The following is a 22,237-nucleotide window of genomic DNA, read 5'->3' as shown; positions in this document are numbered from 1 at the left end:
TAGTTGAAATTTGAACACTACAATTTTTGTATTATGTGGGAGTTGTTAGGCGGCAAACAAGCGTGGAGAATAAAAATCACAATAACACGTGGGAATGCTTCAGCAATCTCACAATAAACAGCACATACACAATTGAAGAGGAAATGTACTTTTTTTTTTTTTTTTAAACTGATCATACCCAGTGTATCAAAACCAAAGCAAAAAAGTTTGAAAAAGATGTCATTACAAAACAGAAAGACAAAGAAAAGCAATCAGCTTTGCCTCCCTCAAAGACACGGCTGAGTCACTACTTTCAAAATCGACAGTGCATTTTTACATAATCAGGAAGGACGGGAAGATAGCAAAAAGGAGACTCCCAAACTTGAGTCAAGATTAGAAAAATAAAGCAATATTTTACCCAAAGGTTGCTTTTGCTTCATCACCACAATTGTCAGGCAAATGAAACCAAGAACAAAAACTGTACTTGCAATAATAAGAGATTACGTCTATGGATATATGTATATATTGGATCAATATGGCTTCTCAAGTTATAGACACGAACACACAACACTGATTAGAATCGAAGGAGACACAAACTACCTGCTGTGGCTTCAAAAGCATCTGAAGTTTGCAGTGCTACGCAAGGATCAACGTCTACAAATGCAATCAGCACAAAAAAAAAGTTAGCATGTGCAATCCTTGATGAGCACATAACTAATGGATGCTTTCGAACAGCCGTGATTAATTAAAGGGCTTAAGTGTAAACTTGCCAGTTTTGCCTGCCTATATGTTAGGGGTGTAGCGAAAACCTATTTGAATCAGGAAAGTGGTTTTCATTTGAACAAATTCAATCGAATCGTTTTATTTTAAAAAATGGACCGTCATTTAATCATTCAGCATTGTCTTTTATAAGCAACCGGGTATATATTGGTTTGATGTGGCTGATGATTCGTTTCTTCTTTGAATTTAGTTAGCTAGAATAGCTAATAGCATCTTACAGTCCTGTTACGTTAAAATACCCAATTGTGACAACATTCAGTTTGTTTTATAGGGCTGGGTTTAAAAAATAGACATCAAATCGGTTTTCCTTTTCAAGCAAAATATCGAGTTTGTGATCAAAATCGAATCGATAACCAGCCTTAATGTTTTATGATGTCAGCAATTTGAGCAAGTTAATCAACTTGGTATTATTTTAAATGCATTTTTTGAAAACGTCACCCAGTATCACACTGTCGTTTGAAGTCGGAGCCCACAATGACACGCTACGCCCACGTTTTTAATAGAAATTCTTCAAGACTATTATTCCATCTGAGCTGTTTTATATTCTCTCGCTGTCTGTTGAAAAACCCTGCCTCAAATCAATGCGGGTGAAGATGATGAAAATTGATTCATGTATTTCTATGTAGCTCACGTGACGCTGTGCTGTGTGCTGTCAAGCTCGTACAACAGGTCAGATTAAGGCAGCTTCATCATTTTGGCTTTTTGTGGTCCTGCTGGTCAGTATGAGTGCAGCTATGATACGCCTCATATTTACACTAACACACGTCATCCGAAACCAGGACTGTTCATACTGTACAAAAAAAAAAAAACTCCTTGAGTGTGTTCACAATGTGATCAATTGCCCACATTTTCATTTCAAAGCCGTGAAAGATTGTATCCGTGTGCGACGTTACCCTTCAGGAACCCCTCCTACACCAACGCGTAATCAAACTGACCCCTTTCCAGCCCCTCCTTGTGGTCAGTCCAGGATGATGCGGGCATGCGACTGTAGGGGTCCAGCAGGATCCTGAAGCACCTGACCAGCAGGAAGACCAGGAAGAGCATGAGGAGGCCCACGAAGGCCAAAGCCGTGCGCTGCTCGGCGTCCACGCCCACCAAGGCCAGCGGCGGGCTGCCGCTGCCGCCGCCGCTACCGCCAGCGCCGCCGGGCAGGGAGGAGCCGGCCGGGGACAGCAGCAACTCGTAGTCCAGCGTGGGCCCATCGCTCATCCTCCACGGGGCCCGGAGGCAGGGCTTGCACACCGACTGGATGGTTGGTGTATTGGGGGGAGGTGAGGAGAAGGAAGGGAAGGTGTTCATGAGCGATGGATTGTGGGATTTTTGTTAATCTGGTTTGAAGTTGAAAGCAAAGATCGTGTTTTGATTTGAGTTATTTCCAGTTCAGCGCATCCTCTGGGGTCTTTTGTCAAACTGTGTTCCTAATCTGATGTGACAACGAGCCACACACGTATGTTCCTACAGACTATTTATGAGGTGACCGCCCTTAGGCGGCAATATTTTTAGGCTAATAATCAGAGAAGACAGGAAGTCACGGCAAGCCAATGTCAATGTTCTGGGAACTGATACGATGCTAATTAAGAAACAGCAGCGGTGTATGGACGCTAGCTCACCAATACTGATAAGGTGTTCTACGGTCTTCAAATCAATTCAAAAATACATTGCAAAAAGTCCTTCTACTGCCTAGCAAGACGAAAGAGTGATAAGTGGGTCAGAGGCGTCAAGTGTCCGGAGAAGTTCTTCTCACCATTTCCCTCAGGGATGAGCACCACATACACACAAAAAAATAGCAAGTGTGAGTCTGTCGAATGTGTGAACTTCATTCATAAAAGATGAGTCCAAATAGTTGAGTCTTAGTATCTGTTCAAGGTGACGTCCTCTGCAGACATGGCGTCAGCAGTCGATGAGTTACAGCACCTCACATTTACTCGACACCTGAAACAAACGTTGGACAAACTGTAGTTAGTCTCAACGAACAAAAGGGATGCTTCAATGTTTCCCCCCAGTATTCTGTTTCCAGTCAATTTTTCCAAAACGTCACTCCATCCAATGTGTGTTGTGCATACACAACGTTGAAAAAATTGTGTTTTTCTTGAGCTCGGTAAAGTCCTTAAAATCCTTTTTGGGGAAGAACATGAATCATAAGTTGACATCGTTTAGAATTTTGACTGCTTTAGTGCTCACATCATTATGATGAAAAGTGTCACTCTTGATCTTTACTGCATTTTCTGACTCTGACAACCGTTGCCCACTCTTGCTACTATTATGGTTGTCATTTCTTCTCCCTTTCACTGAGATAACCCCACTTGATTTTCATCGCTGCGTCATAAAGTTTGTTTTGTTCTTCCTGAATAAAGTCTGCATATGATTAGATAGATAGATAGATAGATAGATAGATAGATAGATAGATAGATAGATAGATAGATAGATAGAAAGAAAGAAAGAAAGAAAGAAAGAAAGAAAGAAAGAAAGAAAGAAAGAAAGAAAGAAAGAAAGAAAGAAAGAAAGAAAGAAAGAAAGAAAGAAAGCTAAATAGCTAGCTAGCTAGCCAGACAGACAGACTGAAAGATAGCTCTAGCTATCAGGCCAGAGAGACAGACAGTATAACAATACATTTTTCATCCTGTGAAAGGAAATTAGATTGTCACAGCAGCAATATTCACAATAACACCAATAAATCAATAATGCATAGTAAATAATGTGCAGTAAGAAGATGGAGTATTCCATTGCATGAGAAGGCAGGAGCCCTCAAAACAATCATGATTCATAAATTAAGCATCTGGATGTGCTTTTTGGGGGGCGTGAAACAGTGGTATGGTGGTCGTCTCCCAACCCAGAGGTTGTGGGTTCGATCCCATGCCATTGTGACCACGTCAAAGTATCCTTGAGCAAGATACTGAGCCCCCAATTGTTCCTGATGCTGAGTCATCAGTAGGTGAAATTGGTAGTCAAAATGTAAAAGTGCTTTGAGGGCCTTGTAAGGTGGAAAAGCGCTATATGAATGAAGTGCCATTTACCACATAAGCGAAACAATGATTTATTTTAATCAAAGAAAACTTTATTATTATTTTTGGGGGATTTTTTTGGGCGCGAAAATCTTGAGGCCTGGAGCGATTGCGTGTGTTTTACCCTGTTACGTCAACCCAAATTAAACTGTAAGTACCTGTACATTGGACCACCGCTGTTCATGGGGATCTTAAGCTTGGAGAGCTCCCACAAGATCCTCAACAGATCTAGTGGAGCGGGCCAATTTTGCCAACCATGCAGTGATGATACGTTATGACATCCCCAAATTAACAGACGTTCAATTGTTTATAATGAACAGCATATGGACGACATTAAGTCACACCTTATTCATTTCATCCTTCTACCGTATTGCTATCATTAGTACCCTTAAAAAGTAATAAGTGACAGTGATGTTAGCCATCTGTGCACACACACAAACCTTGTAATGAAGCCACATTAGCTGTAATGAATAGTGATTATGGTCGCCGGGATGGGATTACATCAACCCTCATTTGTCAGTGCACGCTTACACGGACACTCATTGGGTACCCTATTCATCCCAAAAGGTGACAAGAGGGGCGACAAAGTGGAGCCTCATCAATAATCCAAAATCACTCATCTCCTGCGAACGACCGGGTTTCAAATCACTGGAGACACGTGACACCCACACGGCTTTGTGGCTGATAAACAATGAACTTATGAAGCTGAAGAGAGGAGGTGATTGATGAGATGGACACATTGCTATGGTGATTGATTAGCAGCACACACGAGAATGTTTTTTTATCTGTGGCCATCTCCAGGGTGCTTGTTGCACCGAATGGGCCTGGAAACACAATGGAAGGATATAATACTACGTGTGGCTGAGTAACAAAAAGGCAAAAATAGGTCAGACAACCTTGGAAGTTCTTTCAAGGAAATTATTACTTTGATGGACAGGGTTGTAAACAGAAGGTTGTCACTTTGTCCAGTGCTGAAATGCCCTTGAGCAAGACACTGAATCCCTAATTGTGCTGCTTGGCATCTCATCTGGAAGTCATTTCATTAGGTACACCTGCATCTGAGAGGTATGGGATGTTATTGTCACTGTGGTCAGCACAACGTGAGTAGGCCTAATAACTACAAGGGGAAAACAACACAGGAAATGGGAATAACACGTAAAAAAAACAATTGGGGCTTCTTTTTTTTTTTTCCAAATATTCTGCATTGATAGCACATGCTTTAGCATTGACTAAAACGTAAACTTCATGAATATTGGTTGAGAGATCGGCGAGTTACAACTTTGTTTCATTATCCTTGCTTTGCCTGTGATGGGAAAGTTGCCCACCCAACCTGGCTGCCAGGTAGGCATAGGTTGTTTAGCTGGGCTGCTAGCTAGCTAGCGAGCTAGCTGGCTTCACGTGCTATAGGAAAGATGCACCTTACCACTTGGAAATTCTTAATTATGACCGAGTTCTGTTCATGTGCTTTTGTTGTTGTAGCAAATATGGAAGCTGACATACCTTTTGCCTCTGAAACTGAACAATTTTGGCAAATAATGAGTTGTAAAGGGGCGGACATTGAATTGAGTATGCTACGTAATTGTGTAGATTAGAAAACAACCTGCTAGCAGACGATAACACCCTTATAAGTGTTAATGTTTCTTGCAATTCACAAATCCTTCTGTGAATGAAAATACGACGTGAGGGGACGTTCACATGCAATTTTCTACTGGACATGTGGTATTTACCATAATTTCGATACCACATGAAGGCAGCAATTATTAACATCTGTGCCGATACCGGTCAAATAGCCCCATCTTGGAGGCCCACAGAGGTAGGAAACACCTGCAATAGCTAATACATGACACATAATTACCACTGAAAAGGCAGAACGAACAAAAACAGCTTTGTTTTTTACTTTTTAATTGTGTGGAAATGATGAAATCATGCAATAACAAGCATGGCATGTGTGCATGTATCATTAGGACGTATCGCAGGTAGGGAGGAGTAGGACATAGTTAGCTCAGCTTATTTTCCTCTTCGTTAAATCCAGCTCCCAACATCAACCCCCATCATCTACCCCCCTTTTTCTACGCACATACACGTTTCACTTGACTTGTTTGACATTACTTCTGACAGTAGGCTGGATGCTCATCAGTCTTCATGAAAAAGCTCTTAAATGGCCACCTTCTTTTACACATGTACGTACTGTACACGCAAGCACAAACTCACGCGTTCATGCACACACATCTTCCAAGCCAACGTCAACATAAGTCATCGGACCTGAAGACAATGTTACCTCTCAGGTGACCGAGGAGTCATACTTTCCTCTGTACACTCACACAAATACACTCCCACGCACACGCACCCACACACAAGTGAACAAAAACAGCCAAGCATCAGTGCAGCTTGAGCTGCTTTCAATTCGAGTGATTTTTCATTTGGACTACAGGAAGTAATCTAATATCACACACGGAAAATTAATACACATTACACAATGTTGCAATAAGGGCGTGTGCGTGCATGTGCATACAAAAACAAATTAAAAGTGCATTCAAAAGCATTTACAAACAAACACAGGAGACACTTTGAAAGCAAAGTAAATAAATAAAAAGTAGCTTACTAAAATTACTAAAAGAAAAACAAGATTTTAGAAAAAAAATATTTAAAAATGCTTTAAAATGAGAGGGAGCGGGAGCCAACTTATTCAATTTGTGTGCGGCATAGCAGTAAAATGCTGATTCACCATGTTTGCTTTGAACTCTGGGCAGCTCTACTGGGTTTCTATTCAATTCGTATTTCAAGTGTTCAAGTAGAAAAAGTTAATTGATTAATCAACAATTAATAATTAATTAAATAAATGAAAACTATTTTGATAATCAATAAATCATTTAGAGAGTTCAATATAAAATGATGAAAATTCTCTGATTTCTATAATCATTCATGAAAGCAAACTGATTCTCTTTTTTTTGTTTCCGTAAATCAAAATATAACATTTGAACAATGATCATGCACATGTTATAGACAAAACAGTAACTTAATCATAATAACAATAAGAATTTATGGGGAAAAATAAACACTGTCATGTTATATACGTGTCATTTGAAATGTAAATGTAAAAACAGAGGCATTCAAATGAAAACAAGCACTTTGATCTATAATGTAAATTCAACCTAACACATGACCCCTAACTACTATTTTCAGTAGTATTTTTGTCCGCATATTTTTTTTACTTGCTTATTTTATGTTTGGAATTCCTCGTCTTTATATGGTAATAAAAATGATCCCATTCAAAAATCCGTTACAATGCAGGAAATGAGGCAAGAAACTCTGTCTAAATCCTTTTTAATTGCATTCCATTTGAATGCATTGTTGCCAATGCTAAAATAAGAAATGGCCACTGCATGAACAATGACTGAAATCTCGCTAATGATAGTAAAGTCAGGAAGTTGAGATTAAAACCACTATGGGGAGAAGAAATGCATAATCGAAACAAAAATGTTGGGTGATTTGAAGCTTCCGTGCTTTTTTAAGTCTAAAAAATGGGACTTATCGGAGGAAAGAGGGCAAATGCACCACTGCCATGAATGCACAGAGATTAAAATGGAGCGCCTCCGGTCACAGGCCACATACAGCAACTGCCCCCAAGTTTGATGCTTTTTGGGTCTCCCTGTTTTTCTCATGCTGTCCCTCCAAGCAAGGCCCCATCTGGCATGCATACACACACATAAAAACACGCACGCTCGTGCAGCAAAACAGAGCTACAAACTGGCTCACTGCTGCCAGCCTCGATTTGTTATTTATAACCCGATCAAAGACATTGTTCTGACATTAATGAAATTGTAGAAGCATTGAGAGACCATTTAAGCTGCACGTGTGAGCACCTCAAGCAGTAAAAAGTTGTGTAGCTTTTCAAGGGCACCTTGGAAGTGATCTGTTGGTTTGGATTTAGGGCTGTGTAGATCGATCCAAGTATCAATAGGATTGATACTAACATGAGTATCTGAGTCATGCTATATATATATATATACCCTTCACAACTACTAGTTGAGCTAAGTATTCTTGTAGCACAACATGTAAGTATTGTTTATGCAATGGAACTAGACTAGAGGAACGTCGGTGGCTGACGTTTCGCTGAATGCAGAAGAGTGACAGGGACTAAGAATATGAAGATTATTACTACTTTGCACATTTAAATAACCGCCCAGGTATGTTTCCATTGAGGATATTATAATATGGCATAAGCATAATACCAAAATCTCAAGTATCGCACAGCTCTATTTGGATTACCTTGGAATCAGAATTAAATTAATTGGCCAAGTATATAAAAACAAACAAGGCCCAATCTGTGCTCCTTTAACTCATTTTCTCCCAAAAACGTATAAATATGTTGTTTTTTTAATGTTTTCAGTGTCCCGAAGACGTATTTCTACGTTTTTGTTGTTGTTGTTGTTTTTAATGCTAGAGCATACAGAAGGCTTTGTTGCAGCCTCTCAACTGCCAAGGACAGTTGCAGAAATTGTAGCTATTACACAAACAGCCGGCAGGTGGCAGCAAAGTAAAGGAGTTCAACCAGGGCCATGTTAAAAAAAAGCTCAATTACTCACAATTTGAAATAGATTTGTGGAAATTGATGAAACTTATATATATTCTAATGATAACTGCTGCAAAACGGAAGCAGATAGAAATATACTTTTTTTTCCTGATGAAAGAAGAGACTTTTAAGAGACTTTTTGATACATTCGATGTTTTTATAGCAATAGAACAAAATATTATGTGGGCCTTGCAAAATCAGTCAAAATCCAGTAAAACAGCCGGGAGCGAACGGGATTGCTTCTGTGAAAATGGCTGTGAGCGAATGAGCACTTTAAAGGGGAGCACAGTGTGAACCTGGAAAAAAAAATGCCCTTAGCAAAACAATGGCAACATAGATACAACAATTTTCTAACAACCCAAAGGGACTCACCAGCAGCTATAGACATATAGTATTTGCAAACCTAATCTTATTAAATTTTATTAAATATTAACCACATTGCCACTGTCCACACTGCAGTCACCCTCAGTATCCAAAGTGAAGTGAACTGCTTGACGGAAATGTGTCATTGATATTGACTTGATGTGACTATTCATGAGGTCATGAGTTCATCCATCACCTAAGGGACCTGCCACCTGTAGAGTGCTGCTAATGAACACGTTTGCAATTAGGTCACCTTGAACATAAAAGATGCAAAAATAGTGGGGGGTAAAAAAAAAAAAAAAAGTCCAAGGTCTATAAATGAATGCAAGTATTCAGACTGAAGAAGCCTTGGAGGTATTTTTAGCCACTGAGAGAGACAAAGTGTCTGTGGAGTCATTTCTCTTTGCACTCTTAGCTCACCACCAGACGTCTCCTCACGCGTCGTAATTCGCCGGCAGACAGGCGCGAGCTACAATAAGGATGATAAAGTTTGACAATTAAATACTCTATTGTCTCCCTCTCTCCTCGCAGCCGTAGGTCGCGCTTGGACAAGCAGCAGAAGGAGGGCGTTTGCGCGCGAGATGCCCGCAGAAAGACAAACAGACGCGCGGAGGGCGAGCGAGCGAAATGTTCTTTCAGCCAGTGTGCATGCAAATGAGGAGCACTCAAGACTGCTGACCTTTTAAAACGAAATGTTACCTCAGGAAAAGCAGCGCACTTTGGATTAACCCTTCATATGTCATTCATTTAAGGGATTGCAAATTTAAGAATTTCTCTTATTGTGTTATAATATGCATTATTGTTGGTTTATTTGATCAGGAATTATAGGTTAGAGGTGTGTTGACTTACAAGGTTGTCAAGATACAAAATGTCGCTTAGCCGATTTTTTGTCTTGCGTTAGAAGCAAAAAAATCAAAGCTAGGTGTACTCCTCAGACCGCAATGCTAGAGTTAGCGGCAGCAGTTTTCATATTGACCCTGACAATCCAAAATACACACTGGGTACCAAAAATGCACTAGAAACGCCTGAGACATTGTCATGCTCATATTTAGATGGGTGACTACACTCTGAGTGGCTCCTTGATTAATTTTGTTTAAAAAAATATATATATTTTTTTTTTTATTATTTATTAATGATTTATGGGGGGGGCGGGGTTCTGTAGAAAAATATATCTTGAAAGCTATTTAGTGTATTTTGACAAATTCTTTGGGTACCCAATAATTTATTCATTTATTTATTTATTGTAATTCAAATGCATTTTAATTGTATAGTTGTAATATCAGCATCCACCACTAAATTGCTATAATGATATTAAAATGTAATGTGAAGGTATATATATATATATATATATATATATATATATATATATATATATATATATATATATATATATATATATATATATATATATATATATATATATATATACATATATATAAATCACAGAATCATTTGATTATTTGTACTTATTTTAAAATAATTTACTTATTTTTAATTTAAACGTGTTTTTGTTGATATCCTTTATTTTCTTAGCTGACACAATGTAGTAAATCAATTCGGGAAAGGAAGCAAACCTTATAATAAGGCAGTCAGTATATCCATGTGATTTCTTCGAGCCAATCGGTGAGGAAAGGTAATGGTAACAAATGAAAAAGTTATTATTTTTGGCATTTTGAGGGAAAGTTTTTTTTTTCGGAGGTCATATCATTCTTAATTGATCCACAATTTCTGGGAAATATATGAAGTAGTTGCAAACGTCAGACTTGGGACTGGCATCGTGTGTGATGTCAAACAGCTAATTTGGAGGAACCATCAACAAAAGATTAACTGAGTGGCTTGCTTTCGTAAAAAAAATAAATAAATACATACATGAAAGCTATGTAAACTAAAGGTTCAGAGCAGTAAACAAAACTATTTCCCATTTCAAAAAATGTGAAATCCGAACAAATTAGAAGCCAACCAACATCACACAACACAACCAATTGTTTTTATGGCTTCCACTCTATATCGATGCGTGCCTTATATGGGGTTATGCCAAAAAGATATGTACTCCCCCAACACTTTGCCCTCATCAGGGTGATAAATGGCGACTGGAAAAAAGAAAAAGTGTTCCACTGCTGTTGGAAAGCGTTCCAATCAGCTCACAGAGAAACTTGACATTGTGGCAAAGCAGACAAATGAGCGAGGGATATTGAGGGCAAGACAAATGGAAGCGTACACAGATGAAGGAGCAAGGGGAAACGAACAAGCTCTTTGTGATTCTCAACAACAGCAAGCAATTCCATCTGGGAACCTGCCCTACCATCTATCATTTGAGCCACAGCTCAAAAGAACATGAAGTCTATTTCCTCTATCAGCATTTTTAAGGCTTTCAAGGTTGCTTCCGTTTTAGCATTCACAATTCTCGAGATTCCACATCACAGCTCGTTTTGTACGTTTCTGACGCACTGGACTTAAATAAGGCCGATTTAAATACAGCAGCTGGGCGGAGAAGTCAGTGCCCAGTGTGTGTGGATGTCTGTGTGTGTGTGTGTGTGTGTGCCTTTCTCCAAAGACGTCAAGCGGGATCAGATTTCCAGACGTCGCCTCGGGCCCGTTGTGTCATCTCCTCTGGTTTTGTGGCACTGTCCATTACGGCACGGAGCACCAGCGTGTCTCAGCTTCAATCTGAGCTCTTTCGATACGGTTTGAGCTGGTCACCAGTCAATAATCATGGGATAAGTCATATTAGATACACCTGCACCACCTGAACTGTATTAGATATCTTGCCTTTCGAAAAGTATTAATAATTTGGAGCTTGATGTTGGCTAAGGCTGAACAGAATGTCATTCTTGTTTTTCAATTCCTCCCACTTTTTTTGAAACGCATCTCCTTCCGTATAATTCAACTGATTCACATAATTCTAATTTCAACATATTCTAAAAATTCCCGTCATGAGGGCCAGTATTTTTATTATTTCAAATATTCACAGTTTTTCCAAAATTCCACATTTTTCACCACAAAATTCTTCATTCATTCCAAATGAGGCCCGGTTTTCCCCCCAAAATTGTTCACCGTTCATTCCCAATGCTGCATTTAACATTAACGTACATGTTTACATCATTCTCATTTCAAATTTAAATCATTCAGCTCATTCAATTCACCTTAGGAATGATTTTCAATTTTCACTTTTCAAATACCCACAAAAAACTCCCTATTTATTCTCAATAAGACGTTCAACAAAACAGTTTCACATCATTTACATTTGAAGTTTAAATCATTCAACTAATTAAAATCACCTTGAGAACAATTTCCAACATGCCAAAATTTCCCACTGACCAAAAATTCAACTTTCACTTTGAAATACTCACAAAAAAAAATCCCTATTCATTCTCAATGAGATGTTTAAAAAAAAAAAAAAAAACAGTTTCACATATTTTCCATTTGAAATTTAAATCAATCAAATTCAATGCCAATGTTTCGCAAATACCAAAAATACCCAGTTGTTCCCACCAAAAAAACAAAACAAAAAAAAACCACAATAATAAAATAATAATACAAATCTTGATATTATTTTAGGACATATTCTCCACCATTGCAAGCCACATCTTATTTATTACTCCCATCACAAAATTGTCAAAATATTTACATTTTCCACGTATATTGACCAATTCAAACCATTAAAATTTCAACGTATTCAGCTCATTCCATATCATTCCACATCATTCAAATATTTCCACATCATTCACACATGCTGTAATGTTTTTTTATTCAGCCTTTTAGCTTTCACACTCAACTTCTCCGGAAATTGCAAATATTTAGTTTAATAATATGTTAATTATAGTAGTTTTGCATGATCTAAAAAACAGCACTGCAGTGTCTAATTGGTGACCATGAGAGAGGCTGAATGCATTCCAAACAGTATTTTGTTCATACTTTGCATAATTTTTAATTCAGTAAATCAAAACAATGAAATACTTTTTCATGAAGCAATGTGTGATTTCAAGACACGACTACCAAATTTATTGCGAAATCTACAGCGCGCACACACACGCCCACGCACGCTATCGCTCTTGTCCACCAGCAGTCGCAGCACACCTCAATCATGTGCGTCATATCTGACCATCAGTTCCATCAGTCCCTCTCAACACTCCGCAGTGTTGTCACTTGCTTGCCTTTATAAAACTGCCCTTATCACCCTCTCAGCACCCCCTCCTCCTACTCTCCAAAGCCCCCAGTCCCTCCAGTCAGAGTTAATAAACGTCAGCCCAATCACCCCCACCTACATCCTATATTTAATTCACAAATCCAACACATGAAATATTCATACAATGAGGTCCACAGGTCCACAACTGGTAGCAAGCAGGTCAAGCAAAGAGAGGCACGAGTTGGGTAAATATTTTCTTCTGTATATTTTCGGACCACACAATTAATGTAAAAAAAAATAAATAAAACAATGTTAGCTTTTACACAAACATTTAATTTAAAACTATATTTGTCACACTTTTTTTCTGAAACTATTTTCTTCAGTAATTGGAAGTCTTGGAGGGAAAACATTAGGAAAAACACAATACTGTACCGACAGATAAAAGTTGAATTAAGTGAAGGCATAAGTGGAGAGAGGTCAAAATGGACGGATATAGAAGCAGATAAGAGGAGGGAGAAAAGGCGTTAAGGAGAATGCTAATGGCTGAGATTCACTCCTTCATTCCGCAGCTACCTGGGGAGCTCGGGAGGTCGCACGGCATCAATCAGATACATCTGGAGGTCGAATGGAGAGAACAAGCAAAGAGGAGAGGAAAAGAAAAATAAAAGTGAAGGAAGATGAGAAGCATTGCAAAATGGAGATGTCAGCACTCTTAAAGTCTGAAAACAGCACTTCCCTTCCATCAGGCAGCCAGTCTGTCAAATCCACCGGGACAGAACGGAGACGGTGCCAAGCCGTCATTCCGGCCCACGACGAAGACCATATATATTACATGCTCTACCCACACAACACAACACTCAAGAAGAATCAAGCTGGCAGAGCAGAGAGTCAGCAGGAAAGAAGCGAGAAAGTTTTTGTGGCAGATGTCGCGAGGATGCAGATGATTGGACAGGAAGTGGAACCATTTTTTCGGTCAACGTTACAGTCACATCGCAAAAAGACCGAGACAAAAGACTTGTAATCACTGTTGCATTTGTGTTTGATAGGTTTGAGGTCAGGTTCATCAAGTTCTTCCATACCAAACTCAGTTATAACAATCTTTCGTTTACAATTTGGGGCATCATCATGCTCAAACATTGTTGTCAAATATACGGCGTGTGGGCCAGAACCGGTCCATCAGGGGTCCAATCTGGTCTGTGAATATGGAACACAAACCTCAGTTTTTCTCTAAAATGAACGGTTATTGCTATCCTTGGGCACACTGACAACCACTTAATCCACATGATCAAATTTGGTGGTTAGTCAGGATTTGGTTGCTACAATAAGGCAATAAATGAGAATATTTTCAGAATTTAGAACAAAAAGCCGATATTTTTATCTATTATTATTTATAGCTTATTAGACCACGGGCATACTGGTCCGGTGTCGGTGTCAGATGCAATCGGGCTGCCAGATCGTATCGGGGTCGCCTAATGAACACGTTCCGCTACATGATTGGCTGGAATTTATCCAGTTGGCATCAAACATTAAAGATGTAATTTAATAACAAAATGTACGGACTGAAATTGTAAAAACGTAAATAAACCTAAGGATATAAACGCAAAATATATTGAATAAATAATAAAATAGATTGTAAATACATCCAATAATTGTCTCAGATGTGGCAAATATTGTCAGTTTAGATTGTTAATGTGTTCCTATTATCATTAAGACTGTTTTTTGTGATTGTGATTGATTTGTGAATAGCTAAAAAATAAACCAAACCGAAGCTAACTTCATTAGCGCTGCTGTGCTGACGTCACCGGCAAGTGCGAAGGCGCTTCAATCTATTTTTTCCACTCTTAAAGTATCATGCTTTTATATTTTTAGGTTTATTTACATCCATGCAAGATCCTGCCTCATTGTCCAAATCACATGAGGACACGCAAAGTCACCAACCAAGTTAATAAGGGAAAAGGTGTTATTCTCACAACGTGGTCATTGTTGTTGTGAGGTGACCTAAGGCTGGATTGACACAACATGGTTCAAGGTTCTACGAGCCTGTTATTGTCTAATGCGGTAAATTAAAAACAAACACCTCCAGTAAATCAAAACGGCAGTAAAAGCATAGCGTGTTAAAAATGGTTTATATGTGGCACATTAGAGGTAAATGGACCATTAAATTAGGTCATCGATTTCTCGGCAACCAACGGTATAACGCTGAGTTTGCTTGCAAAACTACCCAAAAACAATCTAAAATTAGTACTGTTTTGGGCAGTAATGCTTACATTTGTGTTGTCAGGTTATACGGAAGGTCTTTTTTTTTTTCTTCTGCCTTGTGTACAGTATTTGGTGTGCACTGCTGGAATGACAGTCAAGCCAGCCACAGAAGCATGAACAAGACAAGATTGGGAAAAAAAAAAGGGACAACATGACAAACAAAACTGAATCAAATCAAAACAAAATCACCAAAAACACATAACATGGCACTTTGGCTCAATAAATGTTAGGAAACATTAGACTATAGGCTTATGCTGGCAAGTAAGGCCAACCTAGGATGGCAGTACAGTATAGGCTAGTCCATGTAATGCACTTGGGTGATAAAATGCTAATTCGAACCCTAAAGCTCAGCGAGACCCCGCTGACAAAGGAAGCCACCAGTTGGACTCGTAAGTGGCGCTTAAAGGCACAAGAAAAGACAGAATCGAGACACGGACACATCACCTTGCTGAAGTGAAGGCCGTCTGTGCAGCTGATTACATTATTGAGCTTACGGCGAAGCGCAGAATGGGGGCGGTGGGTCGGAAAGCCTCGCGCACCAGAAGGGGCCAAACACATTTGGGCTGCAAAAAATGGGAAAGATTATCTGCACACTTTCTTTGCGGACCATCAGCACTTTTCATTGACACATGTCCTCACTTTTTTTTTTTTTTTTTTACTTAGGATTTCCATTAATAGACTCTCTAGGAGCTAAAGCATGATGGGTGGGTGCCTGGCAAGGTGGCGGGGGGTGTCTTTAAATGACACCAAATGGGTTGTTTATGACCTTGCGTGCTACGGAGCCACATTACATACAGCCAAATTGAATCACACTCACTGTGACTTTGCTATTATTTCAGGGGCAATAAACTGCAATATCAAAAAATATATAGACATGCAGGTCATTTTCCCCACATTGCCACTTGAAAAAGTCATTTTCGAACTGAAGCGTATTATAGCATTTAAATTACGGCTGTCAAAACAAGGAGGCAAAGACAATTTGGTGTCTTAAAGAGAGGCCTGACAGCGTCGTAAAGACAGCGCCGTGGTGGGCGATGAGGAATAAATGACAGCAGATATGGCAGCAAATAACACAGACAGGCCGTGGCACAGTGTGTGTGCTGATTCACTGATGTGCTTTTTGTGACGTTGTACATCCTCAGGCGGGCTTTGCGAGGCAAACCCACCAGGGTTTTCATTTTCTTCTGCCACTCTGCTCCAGTTACAGGTCATTACGGCAGGACGCTGGCGAGGGCTTCCTGGAGATCAGCATTACCGCGGCTCTTGTGGTCTATTTATCACCAATGGTAAGCTGAGAGTGCACAGGGAGGCGATATAGACACTGACTACAGTATATAGGCTGCCTATAGGCTCGGACCAGGAGTCATTTTCCATCCATGAAAAAAATATATGTGACCACAGGGACTTTTTTTTTTTTTTTTTTTTTTGCCGCATTAGACTAAAGTGTAATTATACATCCACTGCAGTAGGTGGCAGTGGCGCTCTCATTGTCTCAATTTACAGCAACTATTTTATAGACAAATTATACTAGTTATATTCATAGTCTAGAGTTGGGGCAGCAAAAAATATTTTTTCCTTCCTGGTGGGACGTAACAAAAAATAATTGTGAAGCACCACAGACAAGTCCAAATTTAGAGTGACATGCCTTCAGAGCAGTACCACATTTTGCCACAACATGCTAGGCAGCACTGAGGTCGACAACGCAAGAAGAAGAGGCAGAGAAGGTCCCCAAATCCATCTGAGGCTGATGCTCCACGTGTGTTCAAATATCAGTTGTTTATATTGCTAAATTCTAAATTATGTTACCTTGAATATGATGTTTTACATTATATGTTAGTCTTGAGCTAGCATACTTTCGGTAACAAAAATCACACGGTTTGGTTTAACATGTTGGTCTATTCTCTGGTTTTAGTTTTTAATTTTAGTATAAATGTCACCCTGGGGGTGAAAAATAAACAGCTTGTTCCTCTCATTTGGCAAACTGTGATTGAGTGAGTGAGAACAAGTTTGAAATGCGCGTAAAAAAAAAAAAAAAGTGTATGTCGGAAAAAAGGTTACGTCTCTTTTAACAAGTCTGTTTAAAGTATCTGATTTTAATTCAACTTAATTCATTCATGTACTATTCAGAATCATAAATAACTGATCACATTTACAGGATGTTTGCAAAGTCACTTATAAAAATACAAAAGCTAAGGCATTTTTTAGTATAGATTACTGGCGGTACATACTGTATTCATTCTACAGTATATTGAAACATGTCTGCCAAGAGTAATAAAAGTGCAAGGTGACTTGCAGAACAGACTGTATACGTGAAAACGAAATAAATACACACATCCCTCAGTCGCTTCAGTACAGAACTACATCTGCAATAATAAATACATTCTTAAATGAATAACTGTCTTACAGTGTCAAAAACTGAGCTAATGTGCCAGTAACACAGATGTCAGGATGAGTATGCACATCCAATTTTGTTACCGTCATTTTGTGAGCTTCCCTCAAAAGTGTAACCAATGCATGACATGCACTTACCAATACTGGAGATTTTGATCAAATTTAACTAGTCATACAAAAGTAAGAGAAATACAGGAAATGCAAATTAATACTCATATATCTGACATATACACCCAAGCACTCCAAAGTACCAGAAAGACAACGGAGCATCACCTGACATCATTAAAATCATTTAACCAACACTAATTATTGTTACCAAGAGGGTGATTATTCAGCAATTATTCAATTATTCACACCAGGTCCAGATTTCCATTGCCACTTATTTCCCATCACGACACCTTATGCACCTCTTCCGTCCAGCATCCTGCACTTTCAAAACTGAAATGACATCATGATGGGAAAATGAGATTTACTTTTCTGAGTGACAGTTTTGAATTGAAGATTGATGCAAATGATGAGGCATCTTCCTGCGAAATAATAAAGAAGTCTATCTGGTGGGGTAATTCAATAACCTCAAGGTGGCTTGCTCCTGGCTAAATGGGATTCCACACAAACAATTTCATGGCATGCTGGTGCATGATGTGGCAACCAGGCTGCAAATCAACTCAAGTAAGGCTAAACTGGTAAACTGTTATGTTAGTGGTCTAAATATTTTATATTGTAAGTTTCTACAGTAGTTTTATACCACTAACCCTGTTTTGCAAAACTTTGATGTGTCATGAGAGAAAACTATCCAACTGAATTGGCAGAAAATGCAACTTTCTTGCATGATGTCATTCTACGTTTATTCCAACTGTTTAGCGTTATTCTTTCAAAGAGAACAGAAATGTTTCACGAACCTGACGCCACGCGAGGTTCCTCAACGGCAGCCTCAAACTTTGTGATGCTGTCCTCCTCCTCCTTCTTTCGTGCTGCTGCTCAGCGGCGCTTTTGCACAGACTGGAAACTCCCCTGCAAAAAGCAGCCGCTCTCTTCAAGCCACGCCCACTCCGAGTCGGCAGCCAATCATGCAGCGACTTTCTCTGCCTGCTTGTAATGATATGAACTAATGATAGGTAAAGCCTGCGGTTTTGTTGTTTATGAAATCTCACTAGTAGCCTAATCATAACATTAGGTATATGTGGCACAATTCAAATTACACATTTCAAAATGGAGTCGGCTCCAATTTGCAATCATTAATCTTTTATTCCATGGATCGGTGCAACTGTTGTTTGGAACCACCCACTTTTTAAGTGAGCAAAAGTATTGGAACTCATTATTGGATTAACTTAAAGTGAATAATATTTACTGTAACTGACCAAACTGTTACATTCATCATTTGAAATACTTTTCCAGGCCTTTACTGCAGCCTCTCTCAGTTCTTGTTTGTCTCTGGGGGATTCTCCCTTCAGCCTCTTTGAGAGGTAAAATACATGCTTGATTTAAGGTACTTCCACTTTTTCCCCTTGATGAAGTCCTTTGTTGTGTTGACAGTAAGTTTTTGTCTTTGTGTTGTTGTGCGCTTCTCCCTACATACATAAATAAAATGCATACCTGATTGGAAAACCACAGCCTATAAATATCTCAAAATTGTTCGATTCAGACGAGCCATTAACACGTTGGTGCTCTTTCGCAACCATAAAATGACATTTAATAGACCTACTAGACTTATTATTGTGCAGAGTTAACATCCCTCGATGTCTGTCCTTGAAATGTCTATTAGCACGCTTCAGACCAGACTGTTGTAAAATCGCTGCAGGCCTCCATTGGGCTTGTGCTATGCATGGAGGGAGAATTAAAAAAAAAATGCTTAAAAAGTTATTTTTCTATGACCTGTTAGAAAAATCAATTAATTGCAAAATGTTAATGTGGAATTTTGTTTTGCATAAAGCTGAGTAAAAAGGTTACTAACCTAACTCATCATTTAACTCATTCGCTCACAGCCATTTTCACAGAAGCAATCCCGTTCGCTCCCGGCTGTTTTACTGGATTTTGACTGATTTTGCAAGGCCCACAGAATATTGTGCTCTATTGCTATAAAAACATGGAACCTACCAAAAGATTAAAGTGTCTTCTTTCATCAGGAAAAAAAAAGTATGTTTCTCTCTGTTTCCGTTTTGCAGCAATTAGCATTAGAAGAGAGCTAAGTTTCATTCTGAGTTTCAGTTTTCACAAATCTATTTAAAATTGTGAGTAATTTAGCTTTTTTTTCTACATGGCCCTAATTGATCGCCTTTGCTCTGCTGCCACCTGCTGGCCGTTTGTGTAATAACTACCATTTCTGCAACTGTTCTTTGCAGTTGAGAGGCTGCATCAAAGCCTTCTGTATGCTCTAGCATTAAAAACAAAAAAAAACAAAAAACGTATAAATATGTCTTTGGGACACTTAAAACATTAAAAAAAAATGTATTTACAAGTTATTGGGAGCAAATGAGTTTTAATGTCCCCCCCTCCCCAGAAAACAATGTCCAAATAATGCTCGGGCAAAATTTTGTTTAAATCTTCTGCTTTGAATATTTCCAAAGCATATCTCCTGTCCCACTCCTACTCCCTTCCCTTCTTTCCCTCTTCCTGCGGGGGACGTAGTGACATCTGCGCAATCTGTGCCGCCTGCTGCCAGCCTTCCATCGTTGACGCCAGTTGCTGCTGGCACGATCCCCTCGCACGGGTTCCAGGTACAGTGGGTCGGCGCTGGGGAATTATTTGTGTGTTCACAGTGAGGAGACAATTACAAGGAGGACCAGCCGTGCATGTGGAGAGGCCTTAATTAGATTTATGACTGTGGCCTTTTGGATGTTGGGGTAGACCCTCCACTTTACTTATGCAATTAAAGAGGGGGTTTGTCAAGTTTGCAGAGGACATGGGGTGCTAAATGCAGACTGTAGCCCCTTTGAATTGATTAGCAGTGAAGAAAAAAAAATGCAAGAAATTGGAAATTGCTGAAACAGAACATGCAACAAGATTACCTTTGACCTTGGTCACATGTGGTGCCATCTGCTGCCTCATATTCAGTCGAGCAACTGATCCAAAAATGACTCAATTTGCAAAGAGGACAAGTCGAGAAAGAGTAATGAGGTGACTACAAACACATTCTTTCATGTAATTAACAAGGAGATTTCCCATTTATTTTGGGATATGCTATTGCTATTTCAACCTATGGAAATGTCGTAGCGAAAGGTGTATGGTTGTCATGAAGTGATGGAGGAGAAATTGCTAACGACAATCTTTGACTTCAGTTACTTGTGGAATCTTAATAGCGTAATAATCCACTCTGTACAAACTTACTATTTCTGAAAAAAAAATGTTCATGTTTCACTTTCCTATGTTATTACGTGTGGTTTCTTTTGTTTTTGTTTTTTTGCTCAAGACATGAGCTTAACGGTGTATAGAGGACCAACATTGCCAAATATATACATACATCCATACGTACATATATAAAAGTGAAAATAAAAAGAGATACATAAATATAATTTAAAAATTCCAAAAAAATAAATAAATAAATGGAAATACAAACAACAAAAAATATGTACAAAAATAAAAAATAAAATAAAAATGAGGCAAAAGTACAAAAATAAAAAACAAGATCTAAAATAAATAAATAAATCTAATTGTGGAAATAAATACAAAATTAATATGTAAATAAAATTAAATATAAATAATTAAAAACACTCCACTCTTCATCCATCCATTTTCTCAACCACTTATTTGGGCATTCATATTTATTATTTCATGCTGCAGACAATGTCCCCGTGCATTTCATGGTGACATCGTCTGCAGCAAATATGAGAGAATAGTGTTTTTATTTATTGATTGCTATTTATTTAATTTTATATATATATATATATATATATATATATATATATATATATATATATATATATATATATATATATATATATATATATATATATATATATATATATATATATATATATAGTTACTTTTATTCATTTATTCATTTATTCATTTATTTTGACAGTTTTGGTCCTCCATAAAAGCATAAACGCTTAGCGTAAAAATAGGCGCATCTTCATTGTCGTGCTGGGGCAATTGTAGTTTAGCGTGAAATTGGTCGACCGCTCTGCGCCAGGTGTTCCAGCATATTTTATAGAGCACCCCCACCGCATCCAGCAATTCAGTGACAAAAAGTAGACTAGATTTTAGTAAATTTTTAGTAAAACCATGGCGAAGTGATACCGTAGCTCAACTCAACTTTATTTATAAAGCACTTTAAAACAACCACTGCTGTATACAACTGAAATAGGTCATGAAGTAAAGAACAAGATAAGTAAAACAAGAACAAAACAAACATTATAAGTAAGTATACAAGTAAATAAATTTGACATCAATAAATTAATAACAAGAAGTAGTTGAGTTAATACGTGCATGTGGGCGGACACAACGTAGCGTTCAAACCTTTGACCACTCCAATGGACTTACATCTAATCAGACGCTACTTTTAATTAAAGCAATTTCCTCTTGAAACAAATTGCCAGCGTCACATTAGGGACTTGAAACGCTCGTGAGCGTGTGAATAGAGAGACTTTAAGTGTGGGTGTGTGAAAGTACACCACAGATTCTGCAGTGTGTATCTCTCTGAGACTGTTTTCTGTAGGAGGCTCATTTAGACCCTAATCTTGTTTGTTGAATAACATGTCCCATCTTATTAACCTTAAGCATATAATTCTGATGTATGTGTGTGTTTTATCAAGGATCCAATTCAAA

General features: G+C 38.5%; 1 protein-coding gene across 2 annotated transcripts; it reads right to left on the bottom strand.

Annotated features, from left to right (window-relative positions):
* Positions 1–18,469, bottom strand: LOC144027008 (cortexin-1-like). Of its 2 annotated transcripts, XM_077534235.1 has the most exons (3): positions 18,373–18,463; positions 15,527–15,645; positions 1–2,691 (listed from the first exon to the last, which is right to left on the bottom strand). In XM_077534235.1, exon 3 carries the CDS (start codon positions 2,056–2,058, stop codon positions 1,669–1,671), a length of 390 nt encoding a protein of 129 aa, XP_077390361.1. In that variant the 5' UTR covers positions 2,059–2,691; positions 15,527–15,645; positions 18,373–18,463; the 3' UTR covers positions 1–1,668. The 2 variants fall into 2 exon arrangements, with proteins under 2 accessions (XP_077390361.1, XP_077390360.1); XM_077534234.1 differs by lacking the exon at positions 15,527–15,645 and having other exon boundaries at positions 18,373–18,469.
* Between the last annotated feature and the right edge of the window lie 3,768 nt (positions 18,470–22,237).

This window comes from Festucalex cinctus, chromosome 10 (assembly GCF_051991245.1).
Source record: "Festucalex cinctus isolate MCC-2025b chromosome 10, RoL_Fcin_1.0, whole genome shotgun sequence".
NCBI classification, from domain to species: domain Eukaryota; kingdom Metazoa; phylum Chordata; class Actinopteri; order Syngnathiformes; family Syngnathidae; genus Festucalex; species Festucalex cinctus.
Note: the sequence above shows the minus strand (reverse complement) of the source record. Positions and strands in the feature narration are given on the sequence as shown.

Bases quoted from the DNA above. Each gene is read 5' to 3' on its own strand.
- LOC144027008 (XM_077534234.1), bottom strand. From the start codon at position 2,058: ATGAACACCTTCCCTTCCTTCTCCTCACCTCCCCCCAATACACCAACC.